At 42.8% G+C, this 22,850-nt stretch overlaps 1 protein-coding gene across 1 annotated transcript in view; it reads left to right on the top strand.

Annotated features, from left to right (window-relative positions):
- Positions 1–22,850, top strand: part of agbl4 (AGBL carboxypeptidase 4) — a 163,367-nt gene that overhangs the window by 80,509 nt on the left and 60,008 nt on the right. Inside the window, exon 5 of the mRNA XM_049732133.1 lies at positions 7,792–8,008. Coding sequence (XP_049588090.1) covers positions 7,792–8,008 — 217 coding nt within the window. The remainder of the gene's footprint in view (positions 1–7,791; positions 8,009–22,850) is intronic.

The following is a 22,850-nucleotide window of genomic DNA, read 5'->3' on the forward strand; positions in this document are numbered from 1 at the left end:
CCTCCCAGAATTTGGCGCTGGAAAGTACTTCACAGTGACCTTTTCTTTCTTTGTGAGTTTCTTTTCTATTTTGTTTACAAGTCAAACAGAGGGAGTATTGATCAATTCCAGTGGCCTTTTGGATTGCCACAGAACATCCCATCCTCTCTTTGTTCTTCCCCTGATTGTCCTGTTGCACACTGAAAGATACTGCTTGTGCTACCACCAAGTGCATGTGTGTGTGTGTCTGTTTACGTTTGTCTGATTGTGTGTGAGGAGCCCACATGGCGATGCCGGACTAACCCCTCGGTGGCCGAAGAAGTTAATTGGCAGCATGTGGCCGTCTGAGAGGCCAAGTACTCGTCCATTCCATCCTTCTCCTTCCGTCCCCACCCGTGTGTGACGCCACCCCTGGCACACACGGTGACACCGGTTTGTGTATACTGTACGTGTGTGTGACTGATCTACCGGGGGTATAGAAGTAGACAGGGCAGCAAGGACCCCAGCTGCTGCTATTGTACCAAGGGAAATGTGCAGCGACAGGCTAGCATATTTGTGCCAAGACAAGCAGGAGCCTCGGGAGGGGGGGGTCGGGGTAGAGAGTGATGAGGGAGGTGAACTTGGCAGCAGAGAAATAGAGAACGTGCCAGTCAGTGCTATCGTGGCTAATAGTCTGGGTGTGATCATGACGCTACAAGTGACCATCTCGGTAGCATGTTGGTATGACCCGACTGATCTCATACTAAAATCCTGAGGAGTGATTTGGAAAAATATTTGATAGAATATTCATTCCATAGAAAATAATGGCAATCCAGGGTCAAACTGTTGCCATCATAAAATTTTAAACAATTTTACAGCAACGGTGGGGGACTTGAGTCACATGACTTGACTTGAGTCAGATTCGAATCAGCAATTTCGAGGCTTGTGACTTATCTTTATATTATCTTATTAAATACTGGCCTTGACTTGACTTCATTCCATTTACATTTGAAAATGTGATTTTTAAGATAGTGTGCCTTTTGTTTTTTTAAAACAAAATTGTCTTGTGACAATCTACAATATGGTACGCTTAAGTATTTTACAGAATTAACTAAGGTAAAACTTGACAAGTTATTAATCAAAATAATTATCCTAGACCTAGACTAAACACATCTGCCTCATAATTTTCTCAGAGAACTCTGACTTCCTCCAACATTGCCAAAACATGCATGTTAGGGTAATTTAAGACTTGTTCATTGAGTTAAATGTGAGTATGATTGGTTGTTTGTCCGAATGGACCCTGCCATTGACCGACGACCCGTTCAGGTTGCGCCCCGCCTCGCCTCGAGTCGCCAGCACACCTGCAACCCTAATGAGCACATGGCATGCCATCCAAGTCAGACTCAATATGAATCCTTCAAAAAAAATCTTATCTTCCAGCCAAGTGACCAAATAAATAAAAAAAATTTTTAAAAGTAAACAACTTAACGAAGGATTACAACTAACTCCCCGTTGGCTTTTGAATTTCTTATAAACAACAGAAGCAGGTGAGCTCATCTCTGTTAGGAATTTCGGTGCCATCAGAGCGTGTCGCATGTCGCAAAGCCTGCATGAGAGAATGACCTCATCTCACACACATACACACACACACACAAACAGAAGTACTTCTACGCTCAGGAGGATAAACCATTTTGATTCAGAATCTGACATCAGCCGTCTGACTCACTTTGGGAGTCACTCACGGTGAGGTCATGAACGCATCTCTCCTCCACTCATGTTTAGCGGGGACGATATAACTCGATAGACTTGAAAGAGTTGCTTGTACCTCAACTGTCAATGCAAACACACTCCTCAGGTAGAAAGAACCTGGCGTTGTGTATGTTGCATCCTGTTTTTAGTCCCTACTGTCTTGAGACATCCTTTTTTTTATGACGCTGTCTTCATTGGCGCCAGGCTGTCTGTTGGACCCGCCGTTACACACGCACGCACGCCCCTGCGCACACGCACCGATAATGCGGTGGGAGTATAATGTTGCACCCAGGGAAATGCTGCATCATACAATTAATGGACGGACGCTTTCTGTTGTTTACCGCAGGGGCTTAACGTTCATCGCTTTATTACATAGGAGCGTCTATTCGATATTCTTCCCGTGACTACATGTGTGTGTTTAATGCGTACCCGCACACCTCCGTCCACCCCCCCCATTATTTCAAATGAATGTGCACCTGCCTCGTTGCCCACGGGGGACCGGTGGCGCCACAGTGGCGAGGGCACAGTGATCATCTGCTTACTGCTAATTGCCACAGAGGCCCACAACACACAGAGGAGCTCGTAGTTTATGTCAGGCCCAAATGACTAGCTTCAATCCATCAGCCAAGAATATAGTCTGACAATGTAATTGGATATGTGTGTTACGAGCTGGACACTGACCAGGGGTGTGACACGAATGTAAAAATGACGATAAAGCGAAATTCGCCAGTTTCCAAAATGACCCGAGAATTTTGTCGTCATCCTGTCAACATTAGAAATGTAATGGAGAGTGACGTATAAGATGCAACACGTCTGCAGGCCCCCTTCTGGTACATATAGGTACTGTCGCACTTTCCTATTTGAGAAATTTGTCCGATTCAGCCTGTTAGCTTACGCTCACTTCAAAATGATTTTATCATATAGTGTTTTGCAATGTTGACTGAATGACAAAAATGAATTTACATCCATAGATGTAATGTAATAACTTCAAAACTGTAACATGTAAGTTTAAAACTGTCTCCAAATGGAAGCATACGTTCAATAAATTGAAGGATAGAAAATGCACGCAACAGTTTGACAGTTATGACTGCAACATCTAACTCCATAACGCCCCCACCAAAGTCTTTTTCAGATGATTTATTCCATGGAATAACTTTTTTTCTTTCCTTCAATCTGACATAAAACTAGAAAATACTCGAGGGGGGAAAAACAACATGACGAAATGAGTCACCAGAGAAGATGAATTTCCAAGCACAAGGGCAAACAAAACAGATCATACGAGGATAAACAGCCACGCTTATGTACTTGGTATTTAACATACAGCGGCATCCCAACAAACTAGCGTCCTCCCCTGAGTGTTTTATTTAGATGAAAATCGGAGATTTATGACTCCTCTCACTGTTTTATGGAAATCCCTGCTCATTTAATGTCTGCCGCATATATTCCCTACTCAGGTGTAACTTAGTGGGTGTGATACGACGGCAGCCAACAAGACTTCAAATGTTCACTGTTGACGTTGCCGCCTTCGGGATTTGTCGAACAAATTCATTAACTAATTGAGTCGGCCATGATCAATATTAGCGCAAACACTGCACGATTGGCGTCAAGCAAACTTTTACTTTGGCTCTCCATTCAGAAACATGTCTGATATTTATTTCAGTCACATAGACGTACAAATATACCGTCCTGCCACGTAACATTATACTAGCCAAATCTAGTTGCTTGCTAACAGCTAAATGCTAATTTGCATATAAAAAGAAGACTGACGCCTCGAGAATCGATACGCCGTCATGGCTACACTACACACACATGAATAAACATACACATGTGTGAGATTACCGGGAAGTTGTTTCTTAGGTGACACACAAAACAAGGACGTGGGCCCACGTTTGACAACAATCAGCCAAGCTAACATCTGTCCTCGTTTCCGTTTGCCAAGAAACATTGGCCCGTCGGTTATAGATGGAGTTGCGTCGGGGGAATAAAGAAATGTGTCATTGGGTGTGAAATGTTTGCCAAACTGACTATTTGCCTCAAATGAGCTGCTGGGGATCTGCAGGACAGCTGCACAAGCTTATTTGAAAACGGGTAACCTTCCTAACTGTTGACGGGATAAACGTTTGACAAGCTCGATGAGACAACAGCGAGGCGGACAATATAAAAGAAGTGCATGCACGTGTGTTTGTGTGTGTGTCCTATTTTAGTCCCGGTTGCCTTTGTCTGTTAGAGTGCTCGGAGAAGCTCTGACTGATGTGTCCTCTACGCTTGATTGATTCTGAAATATAGACAAGGTGCCGCATGTGTGAAAGCTACCAATTTATAAGCCTTCATCTTCAAACTTCAAGACGTCTGCCCACACCGTCAATACGGGAGCTGAAGTTCCGAGCTAAGGATGGTGACGCCTCGCTAAAGGCCAACTGTGTCAAATCCTCCGCAGTCTACGTTGTCATTACGTTCACCAAGCAGAAAAGCATGAGGGATTATTTTCACCCATCGTCGTTGGTTAGTTTGTGTGATAGCAGGATCATGGCAAAACTACGCCGCCAATTTTTCTGAAACTTGGAGTCATGGCAAGAAGCCATTTAAGTATGTCCAAAAATAATCATATGAAATTATCAAAGTCCTGATCAATAATCATAGAGAACGCATATTCAGCTTCAACAAAATAGCAGCGCTAGCAATAGCAAGCTAGCCTTAGCAAAGTTAGCAAACAAACCAACGTTAGCCTCAGTTACTAATTTAGTAGCATGACTTGTTTCAAAACTGAATTTTCACTCTGCTTTTTTTTAGTTTCATTTATTGGTAAAAAAAAAAAAAGAGCAACGTTCTTTTATTTTCAAGAGTTAGATATTCTGCCATAGTTTTAGCAAAGCTCCCATAGCCTCAAGGTCAGCGAGAGGTGTGCCAGAAAGTACACAGCAAATGATTTATTTATGTATCTTTATTTCTTCACTTATTTATATATTTCAAAATCAATCTCACTGTCGTTTTTTGTTGCACATCCGAATAAGGATGCGCTCAGAGGAATTATTATTATTAATGGAACTGTCAACCACCCTCGACACAGAATGCAAATGGTTTTGCTAGCACAGCAGGACTTCATGTCACTTTATGGAACTGCTGGTGGCACAGAATAATTCATTATTATCATATTTTGAGGTGTTGTGTGTTTTTTTTGTAAATATTCCACAAAATGGATGTCTCCTTCTCACCAAGTCGGGAGACTCCCATGTAGCCACAGTAAGGTTGACTGCAATTTCATGTTACTTTGTTGAGTTGACAGCACCTCACATCTCATCCATCCCTTTGTGGTACTTTTTTTTTTCCATAACCTCCCCTGAGCCTTGACAGAGCATCTCTATATCCATCATTTTCTACAGCACTTGTTTTCTATTTCATCTTATTTTTACCAAGAGGACCCCATTTATGACTTTTTTTTATCAGGACTCTTTTCTGCTATCTTCTTAGCTTAGCTGATCTCTACCTTCTGCCTTTTACATTTATGCCTGCTTTGGTCTACTATTTACTATTTTCCTTGTTTTGTTTCCACTCTGGAAGTTAACTCATCTCATGACCTTGACTAGCTCACATTAGTGTGTTACTTTCTGTTTTGTTGTTTGTGTAATCACTGAATTGTAAAATCACGTGTGAGCGTCTTATCATCTGGAGGGAAAGTGTCTCTATGTTTTTTTTCTTTGCCTTCATCCCACATTGTGATAATTCTGTTTGGGAACGACGGCACTGTACCACGTCTAGAGATGGGCAGGGGAGAAGGTACCATTTAGATAAAACAAATTGCCAGCTGCCAGGAAGGAACAGCCACTGCTTAGATTAAACCTGAGGGACTGTGTGTGTTTTCCTCAAGCTTTTTTTTTTTTTCTTCCCATTTGTGTTTGTGCCCGTGGTTATTTAAAGCTGGTGCAGCTCCTCACGTTGTTCAAGCAGGCCTTACGGGCAACCACTTTCCAAATGAAGTCAAAGAGCATTTTTCCCCGGCCTATAACTATAATGCCATGACAAGCCGCAGTAATTAAAATCAATAGTCAGGACTTTTTCAGTCTTCGGCAAGGTCACACGGCATCGCATTGAGCGGAAGAAGTCGAATATGAGAGTAATTCCTAGTATAAGCAAAGAGATGTGTAAAGAAATGGCTTTTGATCACATTTAACCGAACATGGCCCGTGGGGGAGGCTGAGATCTCCGTCAGCTTTTAGAAGTTTTTCAAAATGCGTTGACCTTGTAGGATTCTTAAGAAAACAGGTACAAAATCAGATTCATTTTCCTCCAAACTGATTGTAAAATAAAAGAAAGTAGCACTTATGACATAACTATATTTTTGGGGTATTTGATTGAAATTTGCTACCATTTATTTTCTGCAAAAAAGTAGTCACTCAGTCCTACGCAAATCCGTCCTCTGTATTTTGCCACAATCCCTTTTTTCGAATATACCCGTTGTTAGTTTGTTTATGCGCAGTTCTGTCAAATGTAACAAAGGCTACGAAAATAACCGATGTCCCGTCGGGGTATCGGGTGCAGGATCTGAGTATGATACCTAAAGCGTAGACACACGGCAGTCCGTTGATTGTTCAACAGAAAATGGTCACTGCCTCTGACAGTCGGAGCGGGATTAGAAGACTAAGCAGGGGCAACCTGAGCCCAACTCTAAAGGTGGCTTTTATCTGTCGCCTATTCTGATACATTATGTGCTTGAACAAACACATCAAACTGTCTTTCCTCCCCTGCCTCCTTCCTCTGGGCTGTGAGTCAGACAGGAGAGGTTCAGAGATTTAGCGCTGAGCAGTCTGTCCTGCGTGTTGATTGTCAGGCCCCCCGTTCCTATCACAAACCCGATAGCATCTTCATCTCATCTCGTGCCAGAAATGCTCGCTCACTACAGGCGGCCCTCCGTCCCACAGCCGCTATACACGCAGCTAAACCCGCTTCCCGCATATCAACGGTGGATCTGCCATCTCCCCACTCTTTTATCTTCTCCTTATCTCCTCATACCACCTTTCTTCCTGATCCAAACACCCCAAACCCATCAATCAGTCATCTTGGTCCTCCTTTATCCTCTTCTCTCCTAGCGAGACATTTTGCGGCGGAACTGTCCCCCCCCACCCCCCACCACCATGCGTGGACTTTTTACCATCAGAACCCTCAGAAAGTGACAGCGCTGCAGATATTTGGAGGAAAGCGGTAAAAATGACAAGGTGGGAAGGGACGCAGTCACGTGCATCGCCTGCTACACCCTTTGCGAGTGGGAAATGAGAGAGAGGAAGACGTTAGATGGATGAAGGGTGTGAACACAAAACATGTCGCGTAAGCAGAGAAGTTGTGCGCACTGCAGTGATACCAACCCGCCCCACATTGATTCTGCAGCCGTCCACTTTATTTGGCCTATAGGTGACACGTCGTGCATCTCGCGGTTCCGGAAGGTCGTCACGAAGGAGAATACGATTCTCGGAAAATGAGGTGTGGTCTCTTGCTGGAAAATGGCAGCAGGTTGACCAGCCCTGGAATGGACTGGCCGTTCGGGAATATCCTAAAATTCCTGATGGCCACCACGCCCCTGCCAACTAAAAAACTGGTGCTCTTATCAGGGAAGGTTTTAAGAAAATAAAAAAAAAATACTTAAAAAGTTACTTCATTTTCTTTTTTTGTAAATGCTGTAATAGTTTTAGGACTAATCCCCAAATGATTTTAAATCAATTTTTACAAAAATCCAATGACCGAGAGGTGGACCAGCATCCGAATTTATCCAAGCCAGACTGGCCAATTTCCGTTGTTTCTTCCGTCATTATCGAGCAATTCATAAAAGTCAAGTTAATCTTCTGCCACATCTGTAATTGAACAAATTCTGTCACGCAGATGAAAATGTGATCGAGTGATAAAAATCTAACAGTGCCTTTGAATGTCATCACACATGCAGATAATCCGAAGGCCGACTGCTGATGGCATTTATGATATAACTTTTTTTTATAATCATCCCTTTGTTGATGTTGCTTTTAATGTATTTTTTTTTTAATACAGTTAAGAACAGCTCCTTTATTTAAATTTCTAATTTTTTTTCTTGATTTTTTTCAGGCAGAGACTTCCAGCCAAAAATGTCTACTACTACCGCTGCCCGGACCACCGGCGCAATTATGTCATGTCGTTTGCCTTCTGCTTCGACCGAGAGGACGACGTTTACCAGTTTGCCTACTGCTACCCTTACACCTACTCCAGATTGCAGCACTACCTCGCCAACCTGGAGCGCAGGAACCTTCCCTACCTGCGGAGGGAGCAGCTGGGACTCAGCGTGGTGAGTCGACAAGTGAAGGAATTAAGTGTTTGTGGTGTTTATCGCATGCTCGCGCTGCAGCAGGGAGGTCAACGTTTGGGTGGAGTGTGTGTGTGTGCATGTGTGTGCGCTGGGAGTTAAAAGAGCCAGATTGGTAGTTTGGGTGCGCTCGGCGGTCATAACGTCAGCCTCTCATGTTATCATTACCAATGTTGCTCGCTAGGTTATAAGCCCCCAGTCGTGTGTTTGTGCACGAGCGTGTGTGTGTGACTGGATGTGTCATGCATAGAGCTCTCACCTCTGCAGAAGCGAGTGTATCATGTGTGTCGCCTCCAGTCTCGTCTGCTCTTATCAAATAATTGTAGGAGAAAAACTCATTAGAAATGCTTGAGAGATTACGACTTTTGCTTGTGTCCTGCTAACATTTGTCAAGGAAAGCTTCATGGGGAAGGGGGGTGGGGGGTTATGAAAGTACGTCCATTGTAAGGTGCACCTGACCATAAAATTGAGATAAGGCTGTGGAAATTTTGAAATCATAACATGGAGATGGTTAATGATGATGGTATAGTTCGCGCTTATTTGATAGAGACCTGGAAAAATGTGGGTAGGTTAGCACCACAGGTTAAAAATAGATGTGGGGAACTTTTTTTTTTTTTAAAGGGGAGTTTTATCTGAGTCTTCCAGTCATTCGGGTCAGACAATTGAAAAGAATAAACACATGGACATGAGAATTTGTCAATGGGTTTGCCACTAATTAAAACATTTTAAATCTTTTATTTATTTATTTTTTTAACACGAAGGCTCCCTCCACTTCCTGTTTGAAAGCCATGTCGTTTGTCTGAGTGAGACAGAGGGTGAGAGAAGAAGGACAGACACGCTTGGTTTGGCTCAGTATTAGTATTCATAGTCATAGAGAGCTTTTATGGCCGTATTTTTCTCTTTATGTTCTCCGGGCCTGGGTGGCAGACAGCCCAGCCCGGCCCCCTCATATCTCTTTCTGTCTACTCTATGTCGCTTTTTACCCCTCCACCACCAGCAGCAGTCTTCCCATCTTTTCCCGGAGCCCCCCCCACCCCCCCCCCCCCCCCCCCCCCCGATTGCTCTCCCTATCTAACGCAACACCAAACACTCACAACAGGTCGGGATGAGGGAAGCTTTCTCGTGACATCAAACTGTAAAAAGACACGGTTTTATTTCGTTTTATTTCGTTTGCAGGGACGCGTTCACCTGCTAATGGCTGCACTTATCTTGCGAGGATGCAAATAAGAGCCAGGGCCATTTGTGGCGACATTCTTCTTGGCTACTGACTCATTTGTTTCCTTGTAATGTATTCCTATGAAGCAAATAGTGTTGTTTATATACCTGCTGCTCTCGATCCGTCTCATAAGGCAGGTACTTTTATATTGTCAAGCTGAATAATGTGTTTTGGAACATACCGCCCGAAAAGACTTCAGTGAGGTTGTTAATTGAGAGATTGAGAAAAGCTTGGGATGAATCCAAAGGGCAAAGCAGCAGCAGCATTTGAATACAATTTTCAAGTCAGTCTGGCAATTATTGATTGGCTTTCACTTTCTCCCCATTTTTATCTTTCCAATTGAGACAACAAAGGCCATTCCTATAACGAGACACACAAGAATTTGGCAAGTCGGGATGAACTTGCCCAATCTTTGATGAATTTTCTTCACATGAACCGCGCAACAAAAACGCTGATTGATTGTAGCGTCGAAGCTTTATGACCCAGTAAAGGCTGAACGTTCATATACAGATATAACGTGACATCTCCGCCAACCCCGCTGTAAAATTCAGACTGCGACAGTCGGCCATGAAGATTCCGATGAGTCTTCTATTGTGGGTGGGAATGTTTAATTGCCGCATGACTATAAGGGACGGCTTTGAACTCCACTTGCCGCTTGAATCATCTTCCTGTCACAATAGTCCATCAAATTTTTCAGGGATAATGAGTCTACATTAAAAGAGTTGGCATTGATATTTTTTTAATGAAATATAGCCATTAATATCAAATTGCGGACACTACTTGAATGCAACCAGCAGAGGCGCTGTTGAGTCAGGTAGTTTGCCGTCTAAAGATGGCAACGTGTCGTTAGCTAGGGGAAGCTATATGCTAACGCTCGGATAACCTCTTAGGGCAGCAGTATTCTGAGTTTGGAAAAATCTGAATTTTTTTCCCATCTCTTAAAAAAAAAATAATTGATGATTGCGGTCTAAAGATAACAACGTGTCATTAGCTAGTGGAAGCTATATGCTAACGCTATGACAACCCCTTAGGGCAGCAGTATTCTGAGTTTGGAAAATTCTGAATATTTGCTCATCCCTTAAAAAAAATGATTAATTAAAAAAAAGAAAATTGTCAAATGGCCGCTGTACAACTCAAATATTTTGTGAGCACAACATGGTGTCAACCAATCCACTGTTGTAACTATCACTGCATGTTGAAACACTTACACCTACTTGCACACACCACACATAAAGATAAAACATTGAAACAGGTTCATATACTCTCAGGGGATTTTTTTTCTCTCTTCCTCTGCACCTCTGGTCCCCATCTCTCTCAGCATTCCCTTTTGTAGATCGCCCTGACAATATCTGAACCACCCTCTTTCCTCCCCTGAGGCGCTGACGTCTACAGAAGCACACATCGGACCTGTTCAAATACGAACAAAAAACACTAAAAGGATGCTGCCGTTTTATTCAAAGTATTTTCTTATCTCTAGACAGAAACTGAAGGCACTTTGTTTGGCCCCCTTGCCAGTAGATTTTTTTTTTTATTAGCTCCTGTAAAAAGTGGCTGCCTGAGAGCTCCAAGCAGCCTCTGCTGCCCGATGGGAAGGGAAGGGCAGGGCTGTGACGCTATTAGTCACCTCTGACACGGTGAAGACTTTACCTATAGACCTGATGGAAAGGGAGTGTAGTTGAGAGATCTCCGGGTGGGGGAGGTCGAGCCACACTCTTAAGGTTGTGTGATCTGAAATCCACATGCAAGCCAAGTAAAAACATGCATGGATGTCATATTTTCCCTTCGGAGTTTTACTCGAGGTCACTGATGGTCGAGTGGTCCACTTTCCGGACTGACTTTTAGTTCCCACTCAGTCGCAGTGTGAATATAAGTGTGAATACTATTCTGACACTATGGGCTTGATTTACTATGGTTTGCTTGTGCAAAAATGGGTAAAAAAAAAAAAAGTGATTGCTCTCAGAAGCAGATGTGAAAGCTGATTGCTCTACCAAGCGAGCAGTTCATTTTCAACGGTCCAGTAGTACTGTATATACAAATAGATTAATTTAGCATGCACAATGTGATTTTTGCAGTGGCTGAGACAAATTACAATGGTTGATTATGCCAGGGGAAGAAAAAAAAAAAATCCGTTCATGTATATATTTTTGAAATGCTATGAACAAAAAGGTATTGCGTCATATTAGTCAGTAATGTAATTTTGGAGCTTTATAATGATCTATGACTCATTTCAATGCCGGTGTATTTTTATCCGCTGAAACAGTCTCACGTAAATGGCTGCTAAGGGTCAGTGTCAGCCACAGTAACTTAACATCACTTAGACACTCATGATTGAATTTAATTCCTAATCCTGTCTGCTATCGACGTTTGGGTAGCTAGCATGTCTGGGTGTGTGCTCACTGGGAGTGGATTCTCAAGAAGAGGCTTTTTTTTGTGTGTGTGTTTATGTGGAGGGCGAGGAGTGGAGTGGGCACTGTGGCCATGTCTGCCTGGTTGCCTCTCTCGCCCCCTTATCACTGTGTTTGTACACCATGTGCCAAGATCCAATCAATAGCCACTCCACCCATGGAGAGAAGAGAAGGTCAGCGGCCACATTGGAGGTAAGCGGACAAAGAATGGAGACACTCGCACGCACCAAAAAAAGTGCTACAAGCATTTGAGACGGTTTCTTCCAGAGATGAGATGAGACCTTACAAGCATGGGTTGGCTTGGTGACACATCCTTTCAGTTCTGCTTTCTCGGTGACTTGAAAGATTGAGTGGGGAGGGTGGTTGAGAAAAACTCAGTTTTGTTTTGGTTTTTATCGGCTCAGTTCATTTAGTGAATGAGGAACGCCATGTTGGAAAACAAACAATATTATTATTATTATATGAAACAAAGTGTCAAAATTTAGTGCTACAAAAAAATTGTTTTCTCTACTTTGAAGTCAGAAACTGGTATTTTTGGTGAAACCAACTCATATTACCCCCAAAAACTGTCAAATCTAGACTTTCTACGTTTATTTTTATGTCATCACATAAAATATTAATGATCAGTCAAAACGTTTCAAATTAAGAATAAACTATTATTTTATTATTAAAATAAACACATTTTTTTTTCTCTAATCTACACATGATCCGTACTCATACGCTCATTTGAAAACTCATGTCCCTTGATCAGAAATATTTGCCCACCCCCTGGGTTCTACGATGGAGCAACCATCCTCAAGTCACACGCGTCTGAGCCGACTTCACTCGGAAAAACCAATGAAGTCACATCTCCAAGGACCCAAGATGTAACATGGCAGCGTTGACTGTGACAAATTGCCCGTTTTAATAACCGTAAATAATTAATGGCGGCGTTCTCCAAAAGCCGAGATCTTGACACGGCGCGCTCTCTTCAGTGAATGGCTCGGTGATTGGTTTGCAATGACGAGAGCCCTCCAGCTGGCGGCCTCCTACAAAGGCCAGCGCCTGAATAGCCAATCAGCTATTTATCATGTGGATGAGGTGATGACTGCCTCGTTAGACCACTTGATTGATGTGAACATCCTCTTTGTATTGTGCCAGTGAGCAGAAAGTGCATGGTGGCTTGGATGCAAAGGGAATTGGAAATGGGGAGGGGGAAAAAAAGAAGTTAAAAGAAGCAAATAGATGTTTTCTAGTCATTCATATACAGACAGATGGCTTTGCCGAGAGGTACAGATGTGAGATGTTGAATCGCCCAAATACGGGGCGGTTTCTTCGCTTTGTTAGCTAGCATTCAAATAAACATAAGCAAGCTGGTGCTACTCAAGAAAAGTCATCGAGAGTTTTTTTTTTTTTTTTGCTCTTTCAAACGTCTGACAGTTCACAAATGCCGTGGCCTAAAAATCAAATAGGCAAAAACAGCCAAGGCGTTTTCATTTAATCAGCCGCTCCGAATTTAATTTCACCCCGCGTTGTGACTAAGCTTCTGTTTCCTAACATTAATATTTTTCCTTTCAGTTTTTTAAACACAGTGCTGTCTCTTTGCCCGGGGTTGTTCTGCAGCATATAGCAGGTATTTGGATTTAATAATAATAAAAAAAAAAAAAAACAGCCCTCTTTATCATCTCATAATATGTTTATCATTGCCTCCAGCGCCTCGGCGACAGAATGTAGCATCATTACCGGTTTCTTGGCAGCCATTTGTTTTATGCTATTTTGCTTCATTAGTGAGTGGCCCTTATTCTATCACACGCTTCTAAGATGCCGACCTCTCGTTTTGTTTATTGCTGTTGATCTATTGGGAGGAAAAAAAAAAAAAAACATCAAAACTTTTGAGTTGTTTTCGGCCCAGACGGACAACTAAGAAGGATGATTCATCGTAGCGACAGATAAGCAGGTTTACTATTGGCGCTACGTAGCCCGGCCTCTTATCTGCGACCGCTGGATCCCCTTCTGGATTCCCGAGGCTTTATTACGCATCATCTCTCTCCTTACCCGTTCCTCTGGCGATGAAGAGCGGCGTAATGAGGGAGAGGAGGTGAGGATCAGGAGTAGCTGGGGAGTGCATTAATCACGCTTGTAAAATGCGTGCTTTGACGCCACAGGGCGGGAACGCGGATGCCTGCGGTGTGTTAAACTTTGCAGGTGTCCAAGGAGCGGGTCAATGGCATGCGGAGGAATTTGCTGGGATGAATAGATTAAAGTGTCACAGGTGAAGTTCTCTAGATATGATGGCGTGCTGACCCCTTGTTGACCCTTATTATAATGTTGGCGCCAAAGCATACAGATTTTGGATGATTCGCTCCGAGATAATATTTATTCAGGGAATTGCAATCTATTCGTACCTTAATGGCTTTGCGCAATTTCTCCCTCTGTTTGTCTTGACGCGAGAAGGACGAGAAGCTAATAGCGCGACGAGAGCGGACCTCTGTCAAGGTTGAACCAAGTTGTATTTTTTTCGTGGTTATGGCGTGTCATACAGGGTGTTCTCGATTTTATGGGGGTTCGCTTCGTACGACAACAACATAAAATTTGTTTACATAAATAAATTGGACCGTTTGCGGTTTATTGAAATCGAACGAACTCGGTTGTGTAGTTTTTGTGTAAATCTTAAAATAATAAAATAAATAAAATGAACTCGGTTGTGTAGTTTTTGTGTAAATCTTAAAATAAATAAAAGTAATTAACACAATAAACTATCATCTTAAAATATAATAAAATAAATGAAATAATAAAAATGAAATAAATAATTAACACAATAAACAACATAATCAAGACAACATTCCTCGCCTTGCTTTATCAAAAGCTTTAGTATGATATTAAAATCAAAACTATTTATTTAGTACATTTTTGAATATATTTTTTTCCAATTTTTCTTGTGAGGTTTCATACTTTTTGTAGGATAACCTGCGAAACTCTCCAGACTATCAATCTCAGAGCAATTTGGTGAGTGATGGATAGTTGGCAAAGACAAAAATTGGACAGAAGAAAGATTACGTCTCTGAGTGAGCTTTGTGCTGCAGTCAGCAGACTCTTTCTGCGTGTCCCGCACCTTTAGGCCTCCAGAGGTTTTTCTATTGCCAACCTCGCAGCTGTTCCCGTCGTCGATCCGTCCTCTTCTGCCACTGGATATTTACTCCGCCCGTTCGCTAGATGATGCCGAGGAGGGAGCGCCGAGGAGGGAGCGCTCACTCCATCTCATTTGGGCGTCGCCGAGCTTCTCGTGTCCCTCGGGGGAAACAAAGAGGAGAAGCAAACAGATAGCATTCAAGGCTTTTAATAAATCAGAATACACCTATCTGACAGTGTAATTGCTTTCCATTGCCTGGCCCAAATTTACCAGCGAGCGAGAGCAAGGCGGCAAGGGAAGGAGGGAGAAAACAAGAGAGGGGGAAAATGACAAGGAGAGGAATGCAGAGCGAGCTATACAGTAGATCATTTGTTCAGGGGGAAAGAATGAAAATTAATGAAAAGAGAGTTGCTGCCCCCCCCCCACCCCCTCCCCAAAAGGCAGCCATGCTTGAAATTCTCTTTGAGGGAAACCTAATTTGTTTTAAATGGGCAAAAAACATATTTCTAAGCAAGAAGGCTAGCGTGGAGTGTCCGTCTGTCTTTTTCTATCTTGAGAACGCCATGCTCTGAATATCTCAGCTGAGAAGAGGAAAACACAGGAGCCTGTTAATAACACCACTAACAGCATTCTCTTTCTACATGACTGCACGCCATTTCTCTCTCCTAGAAAGTCAGAATACGTATCTGCTACGTGCCAAAGTTGTCCAAAGTTACTTGCAAAACAACAAGACCTTCTCACTTTCTCTAAGCCAATCCAAATAGCTGAGAACGGGATTGATTTATCCATCCATCCATTTTCTGAACCGCTTAGTCCCCACGGGGGTCGCGGGCGTGCTGGAGCCTATCCCAGCCGTCATCGGGCAGTAGGCGGGGGACACCCTGAACTGGTTGCCAGCCAATCGCAGGGCACACAGAGACAGACAACCAATCGCACTCACACTCACACCTAGGGACAATTTGGAGTCTTCAATCGGCCTACCAAGCATGTTTTTGGAATGTGGGAGGAAACCGGAGTGCCCGGAGAAAACCCACGCGGGCCCGGGGAGAACATGCAAACTCCACACAGGGAGGGCCGGAGGTGGAATCGAACCCGCACCCTCCTAACTGTGAGGCGGACGTGGGATTGATTTATGATTTTTTTTTTTTAAACACATCATTTAACTTAATAGTCTCGGCTCTAAAATTACCAAAATATAAAACTAGTTCAATGTTTTATCGCTGAAAATTGTGCGTTGTGCAAAAATCTGATCTCTGTAGTCAACAAGACCCAAAGTGTTGCATGATCAGTACAAGTCTTATTTGTCAATCTTAGACGGAGAAGATTGACTGGAGTCAATACGCCGAGTGATAAGCTGTATGAAGCCCGGAGCCAAGGTTGACAGACAGGTGACGGTTAAAGGAAATGATTGCGGACGTGCCGCGGCCGTCTCCTCGCTTTGAGTCGCTGACCTCAGCGCGCGACTCGCTCATGGGAATTGTCAATGAAGCGGGCCACATGACAATGAATCCTTGACCTCACTCCATGCTACGAGCTCTCAGCATCCACTTCTTCTTTGTCGCCCTTCAAGTGGACTCTTCTCGCCTATGAACGCTTTACTGTTCATTTTTCTTGCCACTTTTTCCTGTTTCCTCATGTGGAATTTCTTTCTCTACTCTACACGTTCATTGGCTTTTCCCCTGAATGATTAAGTTCGAGTTCCGACTCTTCAAACCTCCCTCCGGCTCAGCCCCTCTGACTCGGACCAGCAGCTCGGCACAACCGGCGGGGTCCTGGAGAGCGCCGATAACAAACTGGTCCAGCCAAGCGGCTGATCTTCTCACGCCTTCCCAAACATGGACCCACCTTGCTCTCTCATTCCAAACTCATCTTTTTTTCTTCATTCTTCCACTCCCAATATGGACAAAGTATATTTCATCTTTCTTTGTATTCTTTTTTTTTTTTTTTTACTTGGATTGTGTGAGCGAGATAGATGCCGGTATCTTCTTGTCTCTTATAAGCCCCCATGCCTCTTCATCTGGACACCTGTGCACCTTTATATTATGATTTAGTGCCTCTGTTCAGTTGCTTGATTGTCTTGAGCAGGTCTCAGGCTCACTGAAAGAAATGTGGCCTGCTTTTCATCATAGCCTCAGCAGAACAGCGCATTGTCCATTGAAGAGCAAAAATCACAGGGGGGAGGTTTCACAATGTCTGTTTTTTCCCTCGCAATTTTCTAAAAAAAAACATTTAATGTTGATTTAAAATCTATTTTCCCTTTTTTCTGGTTCAACAGCAATTTCCATGATTTTTTTTTTTCAGTTTGCATTTGTTTGCCTCATGCTTTTGAGATATCATTAAAATGTGATGGACAGAATTTCAATGAAAGATCCCTGATGTAAAACCTGCATCAGGTTAGCGAGTCTTGCGGGAAATTGCGGGCCTTGTTGTCGAAACTGTTGCAAATACGGGCGTGGCATGTAAAAAAATAAAATACAAAATATGTCTTTATGGGTGAGTTTTTAGAAAATCAAAATTCTGCTAAATACAACTCACAAAGTGCCACAAATTGGACAGCGCTGATTTATTCACTTCCAAAGTTTTCAGTGTCACTTGTCAAATGGCTCAAAGTAATCGATAGACTTTGAGCCATCTTTCCGAGTCACCGTCAACACAACTGTCCATCATAAAAGACAGAAAATAAATGCATCCAGTCTGCTGCTTTGGATAATGGATAACTTGTGCCACTTATGCAGACCTGCATACCAAGTTCTCAAAGAAAGATCTCGACCCAATGAGACGGTTCTTTTCCAACGCCATTTTTCTTTCTCGGTTGCTGTGGAAACAGGTGAGCAGATTCCCCACTTCAGTCAGTTGCTAAATTTCACGGTTGGCGTCTTGCAGAAGCTACGGCGGTTATGCACTTTTACACACAGCGTATTGTCTTCAGGGGAATTTTCGTCTCTATTAAATTACAGAGCGGCGTAGGGAAAAGTGAGATCAGAAGGACAATAGGAAGGCTACTTAAAAAGCCAAGTAACCTTTTGCGTTTTGAAACATGTCGGATAGCGATCCCCCTTATGGTCGGCCTTTTGTCAAGCTGTCAAAGTGCCTCGCGATGAATTCAGAACGATGCTCAAGAGGTAGCTGACGTCTTGTCCGAACCTCTTCTGGTGTCCATCTTCTTTCTTTCATGGATCAATAGTTGTCTTTGTTTTGAATTCATCCCTCTCCACTCCTCTCCTTCCTCTCTTGTATTCATCTTTGACAGGGCAGCCCTAAATGTCTGCTTTAACTTGCCGCTCACAGCCTTCCTCAAAGCACATTTACATACACATCCATCACGCTGTCAAATGCAAAGGCATGACGCCGTGTAAAATCCAGAATTGGATTATGGCCTTGTCTCATTCCTGACACCGACTGCTCTCGGCTGGCTGGCTGGCTGGCTGGCTGACTAAACTGTCCATGCTCAAGTCGAACAGCTTGAATTGTTAGCGCTGTGTGTCTTTTACCGTTCTGCTTTATATCCACGACACATGTTTTACACACTCGATGAGCTCTGCGATAACACACCGTTTTGAAATACAGTTGCTAACATCCTCATGTGAGAAAACTTTGTGTGTTTGCAAAGTGTATTTGAAAAAGAAAGAAAAAAAAACACACGCACACTGCAGAAATATAAATCAAGCAAGGTGATGATAACTTTGGTCTTGACACGGCGATCCATCGTCTTGCCTCGGCACCGAGTGCTTTTTTATTTTAGCCAGCAGCGGCGAGAAGCAGCAGGCTGCCACTGAGAGGCTTTTTGACTAGCGTATAATTGTTTTGGGGTAATGAGCTGGAAAAAAAAAGGACAGAGAAAAGAGGGGGTAATGCAAGAGAGTGGGAGCGCAGGAGCAATGACTATTACAGATGGCAAGATAAATAAAAGCACCACGGTAAACATGAGTCGCAAAACAAAAGGAGCAATTTGAGAGAGCACGTGTAATTACAGTTTGACCTCTCTTCCTCCTTCCGACAACCCCTTTCATTGTAATCTGTTAAAAAAAAAAAAAAAAAACTGTTCTACATAATGAAGCTTGTTTACGTGCACAGCGTGCAATCAAAAAAGAAGACTTCATTTAATTTTGCGACTGAGAAAATTTAGGCGGACTATTGCAAGGGGGGGTGTCTTAGTTTAGGGTTAATTTCATTCACTTTTGAAGTTTCTTCTGAACCCAGAAGATGAAAATTGATTATGATTATGCATAAAGTCACAGATTAAACGGTTCGGCAGCGATACAAATGTCTGAACATACTTTTTTTGCCCTCGATTCATCAAAACTTAGATTCCACAGGTGGGTTTGGGACTTTTGAATTATTATTTGTTGCCATGACAATATGTGGATTCACACCAAAACAAAACAAAAATCACATTTATACAATGTATAAATCTATGGTTACGAAAACATGACTGGGTTTTTGAGATTTTTTTTTTTTAGGTCATTCACTACCATTGACCGCTATAGACGTCAAAGATTCATTTTAGTTAAGGAGAAAAGGAGGCCATAAGGAGGAAAAGATTGCATTGAATGTGATGTGAGCACATCTGCTTGTGTTCACAATTCTTTGTGTTGCTTTATTTTATCTCCACAGGCTGTTTTGTAAAAAGAAGGTATCTCCCTCATGAATTTGAGGGCAAACCAAGGGCAAGGAGCAGCTCCCAGGTTGGACAGATAGCATTGATTTGAATCGAGCGAGCTCCGAGAGTGAGCGAAAGGGTCAGTTTGTCTTGCACGACCTTTCCACATTAAACTTACCACTCTTCCTCAGATCAAAATTACCACCTTCCATGGCGATGAGAATTTTAATTAGAACTCTGGGCTATCTCATCTCCGAGTGTGTGATGAGCTAAAAGACTAATTCCCATCTACCCCCCCCCCCCCCTACCCACCCACCACCGCCACTCTGTCTGTTATTTAATAGGCTCTTTGTTATCTATCTGCTTGGGTTTGCCAGGTACTTAGGGCCCCTCCATTGGAATATTAGGTATTCTGATGAGACGGGCAGCTGTGTGCTCCACGCAGATGCCGTCCGCTGTAATCAGCTCTCTCAAAAGAACAGCTCTCATATCTCCCGCAAATGTAGCCTTTTTTTTTTTTTTTTTGATTGCCAAATACAGAGCTGCAAATTGTTATGAACGAGAGAGATGTATTTACCGGCAGCATGAAAGACAGCGGCACCAAACAATTCAATTCCTTTCAGGTTGATTCACGTGGCCCGAATGCACTTTCCCGGATGAGGACGTTTGCTAATGGGGGGCTATGAATAGGATTCCAGTTCACCCCCTCTGAATAGATTATTACGGGAGACAACTGTTCCGAATTGAAATTTTTGTCGGAATGCTTTACAGCGGGTTTCGTCCGTTTGACAACGTGCTTCAAGGACGACGAAGATGTAACCTCGGGAGAGATTGTGCGGCGACTCACAAAATCAATTCCGAATCCAAGAGACAAACAGCATGTAGAGACGTTCACATAAAAACGGTCAACAAGTGTTAACAAGCAGTCCAAAAGGATACAAGTGGAAAGATGACAGTATCACTTCCAGCAGGCACGAGAGAGTTGAACAACTAAATTGTCCGACTTGCATTTTCTCTCCATCCAAATTTAATTTGTACTTTATTAACAGCAATGCACGTCTTAGCCTTCAACATGAAAATGCTTTGTTCAGCTGACACCTTATCCAATAACAAATTAATGAGCATGCATAATAAGGGAAGGAAATGTTGTAGAAACACTTTTGGAGCTTAGTGTTGCTTGAAAAAGGATTGTTGTTACCGCTAGTCGTGTTTATACTTCCTTTTGACCAAAAAGGAAATTATAATACTTGGGCAGATGTTATTTTAGCATAATCATACACGTGTGTATGCTAATTTTACCTTAGCATGTTTCACTTATGCCTCCCTCATCTCCCAGGAATAAAAAAATATATATATCCAAGAAGTAAATACAGGAAGTGAAAAAATCGACCACCCAAACTGCCGCAAGTAAAGCCAAGCGGGATTTGCCGGACGACATTTATTACCATAAACACTCCCCAATCACAAATTACGTGAATTTACAACATTCTAAAGCCCATTCCAGTAAGTCTGACACCTTATCAATGAAGTTCCACTCTATAATTAGTGCCTTAATCACCCTCCTAATTCAACTGCTCCACAGCCTATTACCCCACCCTGTCTCCTCGTCCACTTTGCTCTCCCCAAAAAAACCCTGCCTTCTCATTCTCTTTGCCTTTTTCTAAGTCTATGGGCTTCTTTTGCCCCCCTTTTATCCCGCGTCGCTCCTCAGTCCTCATCATCCCGCCAGCCCAACACCTCTGTCCTTCACCCATGTGGCTTCTCAAAGGGCCAAATGAGCGAATCCTTCTCATTAGCAGTGCATCGGTCCAACGTGCCTGGAGGGAGGCAGGCAGCTCAATTCTGAGCTCAGCAAAGCTCTTTGGACTCAATGAGATAGTTAAGCAATGAGGTTTAATACTCGATTGTGTGCGATGCGCCGATGGATGTATTAGCAAGGGAGGAGCTACCGAATAGATTAAGCTAGCAAAGTACACATCTGGAGCCTCTGCTTCACCGACATTATCATTATGTTGCTCGGGGTTGAGGTCGGCAACTTGAAGTATTTGAATACCGTACGCGAAGAACTGCATCTTTTCTTCGCACAGTTACGTCGCCACAGTGGAAGCACAAAGTGGTCGCTTTTGCTTTTCTGTAATGTGATTTGTCCTAGCGAACCCCAAAACGCCCTCGCCACCTCAACCCTCTCATTAGCCCCTTCCCACCACACGTCCCCGGCCCCCCCTATGTCTAATTTCCACACTAACCCAATTAGCATCTCGTCAATAATGCTCAGCATTTCATTTTGCAGCTTTAATTAACAAATTCAATTTTCTCAAAACTGCTGTGAAAACAAATTGAAAGCGGAGGAAATGAAAAGCCCTGAGCTTGAGTCTGAGTCGGGATGTAGCTAAGGTGATTACAGATGCGCCACTTTACTGTTTTCTTGTTTGTTTGACCTCAGGAGACTGTACAGCAGACTCCATGGCAGGAGAGGAGATCTTGCCACGGTTGACGGGGAACCGAGGTGATGCCCTGTGGTGTCGGTGAACATTCAGGACATTGGTGTATTAAATAATAATTGTTTGAATGAGCTAATCATAACTGGAGCTAAGGGCGTATACAAATTTGCAAATATGCTCAAAAAGAATTCACACTACAGAAAAAACAAGGCGTTAAAGTTCATTTTGGTCCATGCCAATCAAATTTTCTTGATGTCCACTTTGAGTCTTTTTGACCTTTTAGGCCCACCGTAGTTATCCAATATCCAATTCTACTGTATGAATCAGTGACGAATTAGTTTTGAAAGCTTCATTGACTCAATGGATGTATTGTGCAGAGTTAGCTTGGCTTATTTTTCAAGTACTGTCTGTGAAAAGCACATTTATTTTTCTTCTTGGTCACAGGCTCTTGTGTTGAATCCTCACTGGGCCTTTTTTTCCCTGTTGCAAAGAATTTTTTCAAATACTTTTTTTCATTTTGCTAGCTTGTGGTTTTATTATTAGCGTAACGCCATCAAGACAGTTAGCTGCTTGACATGCTTCACGAGTCAGTCATAGACAGACGTAACGGAGGTCAAATATTTTTCAGCCTTGGTTAGTAAATAAACCAGAAGTACTGTTCTTTCATCTGTGAGGCTCGGTCCTTAGTGGCCCAATCATAACGAGTCGTGCGAGCCACAAGAATACCAATGGCATGAAGTCGGTATTGTTTCAAAAAAACTGAAAGACAATTCATTATTTGCTACATTCTCCAAAATGAAGTTTTCTTCTAAGAAATTGGAATGAATGGCTTTCTTGTAATTACTTGTCATCAATTTTGCTTAGCATTGCTAGCATTCGCCACTGCTAACAAAAGAAGCATCATTTTAATTGCAAGAGGAAGCGAATGTTATATTTCCATTTTTTTTTTGCATGTGTGTAGACATTTCCTCTTTGAACATTTCGCTTCCTTGTTGTCATTATTTTCACATCCTCGTCTGCTCCCGTTCATATCGACCCCTCAATTCCCCCCGC

This window comes from Syngnathus scovelli, chromosome 10 (assembly GCF_024217435.2).
Source record: "Syngnathus scovelli strain Florida chromosome 10, RoL_Ssco_1.2, whole genome shotgun sequence".
Lineage (NCBI taxonomy): Eukaryota > Metazoa > Chordata > Actinopteri > Syngnathiformes > Syngnathidae > Syngnathus > Syngnathus scovelli.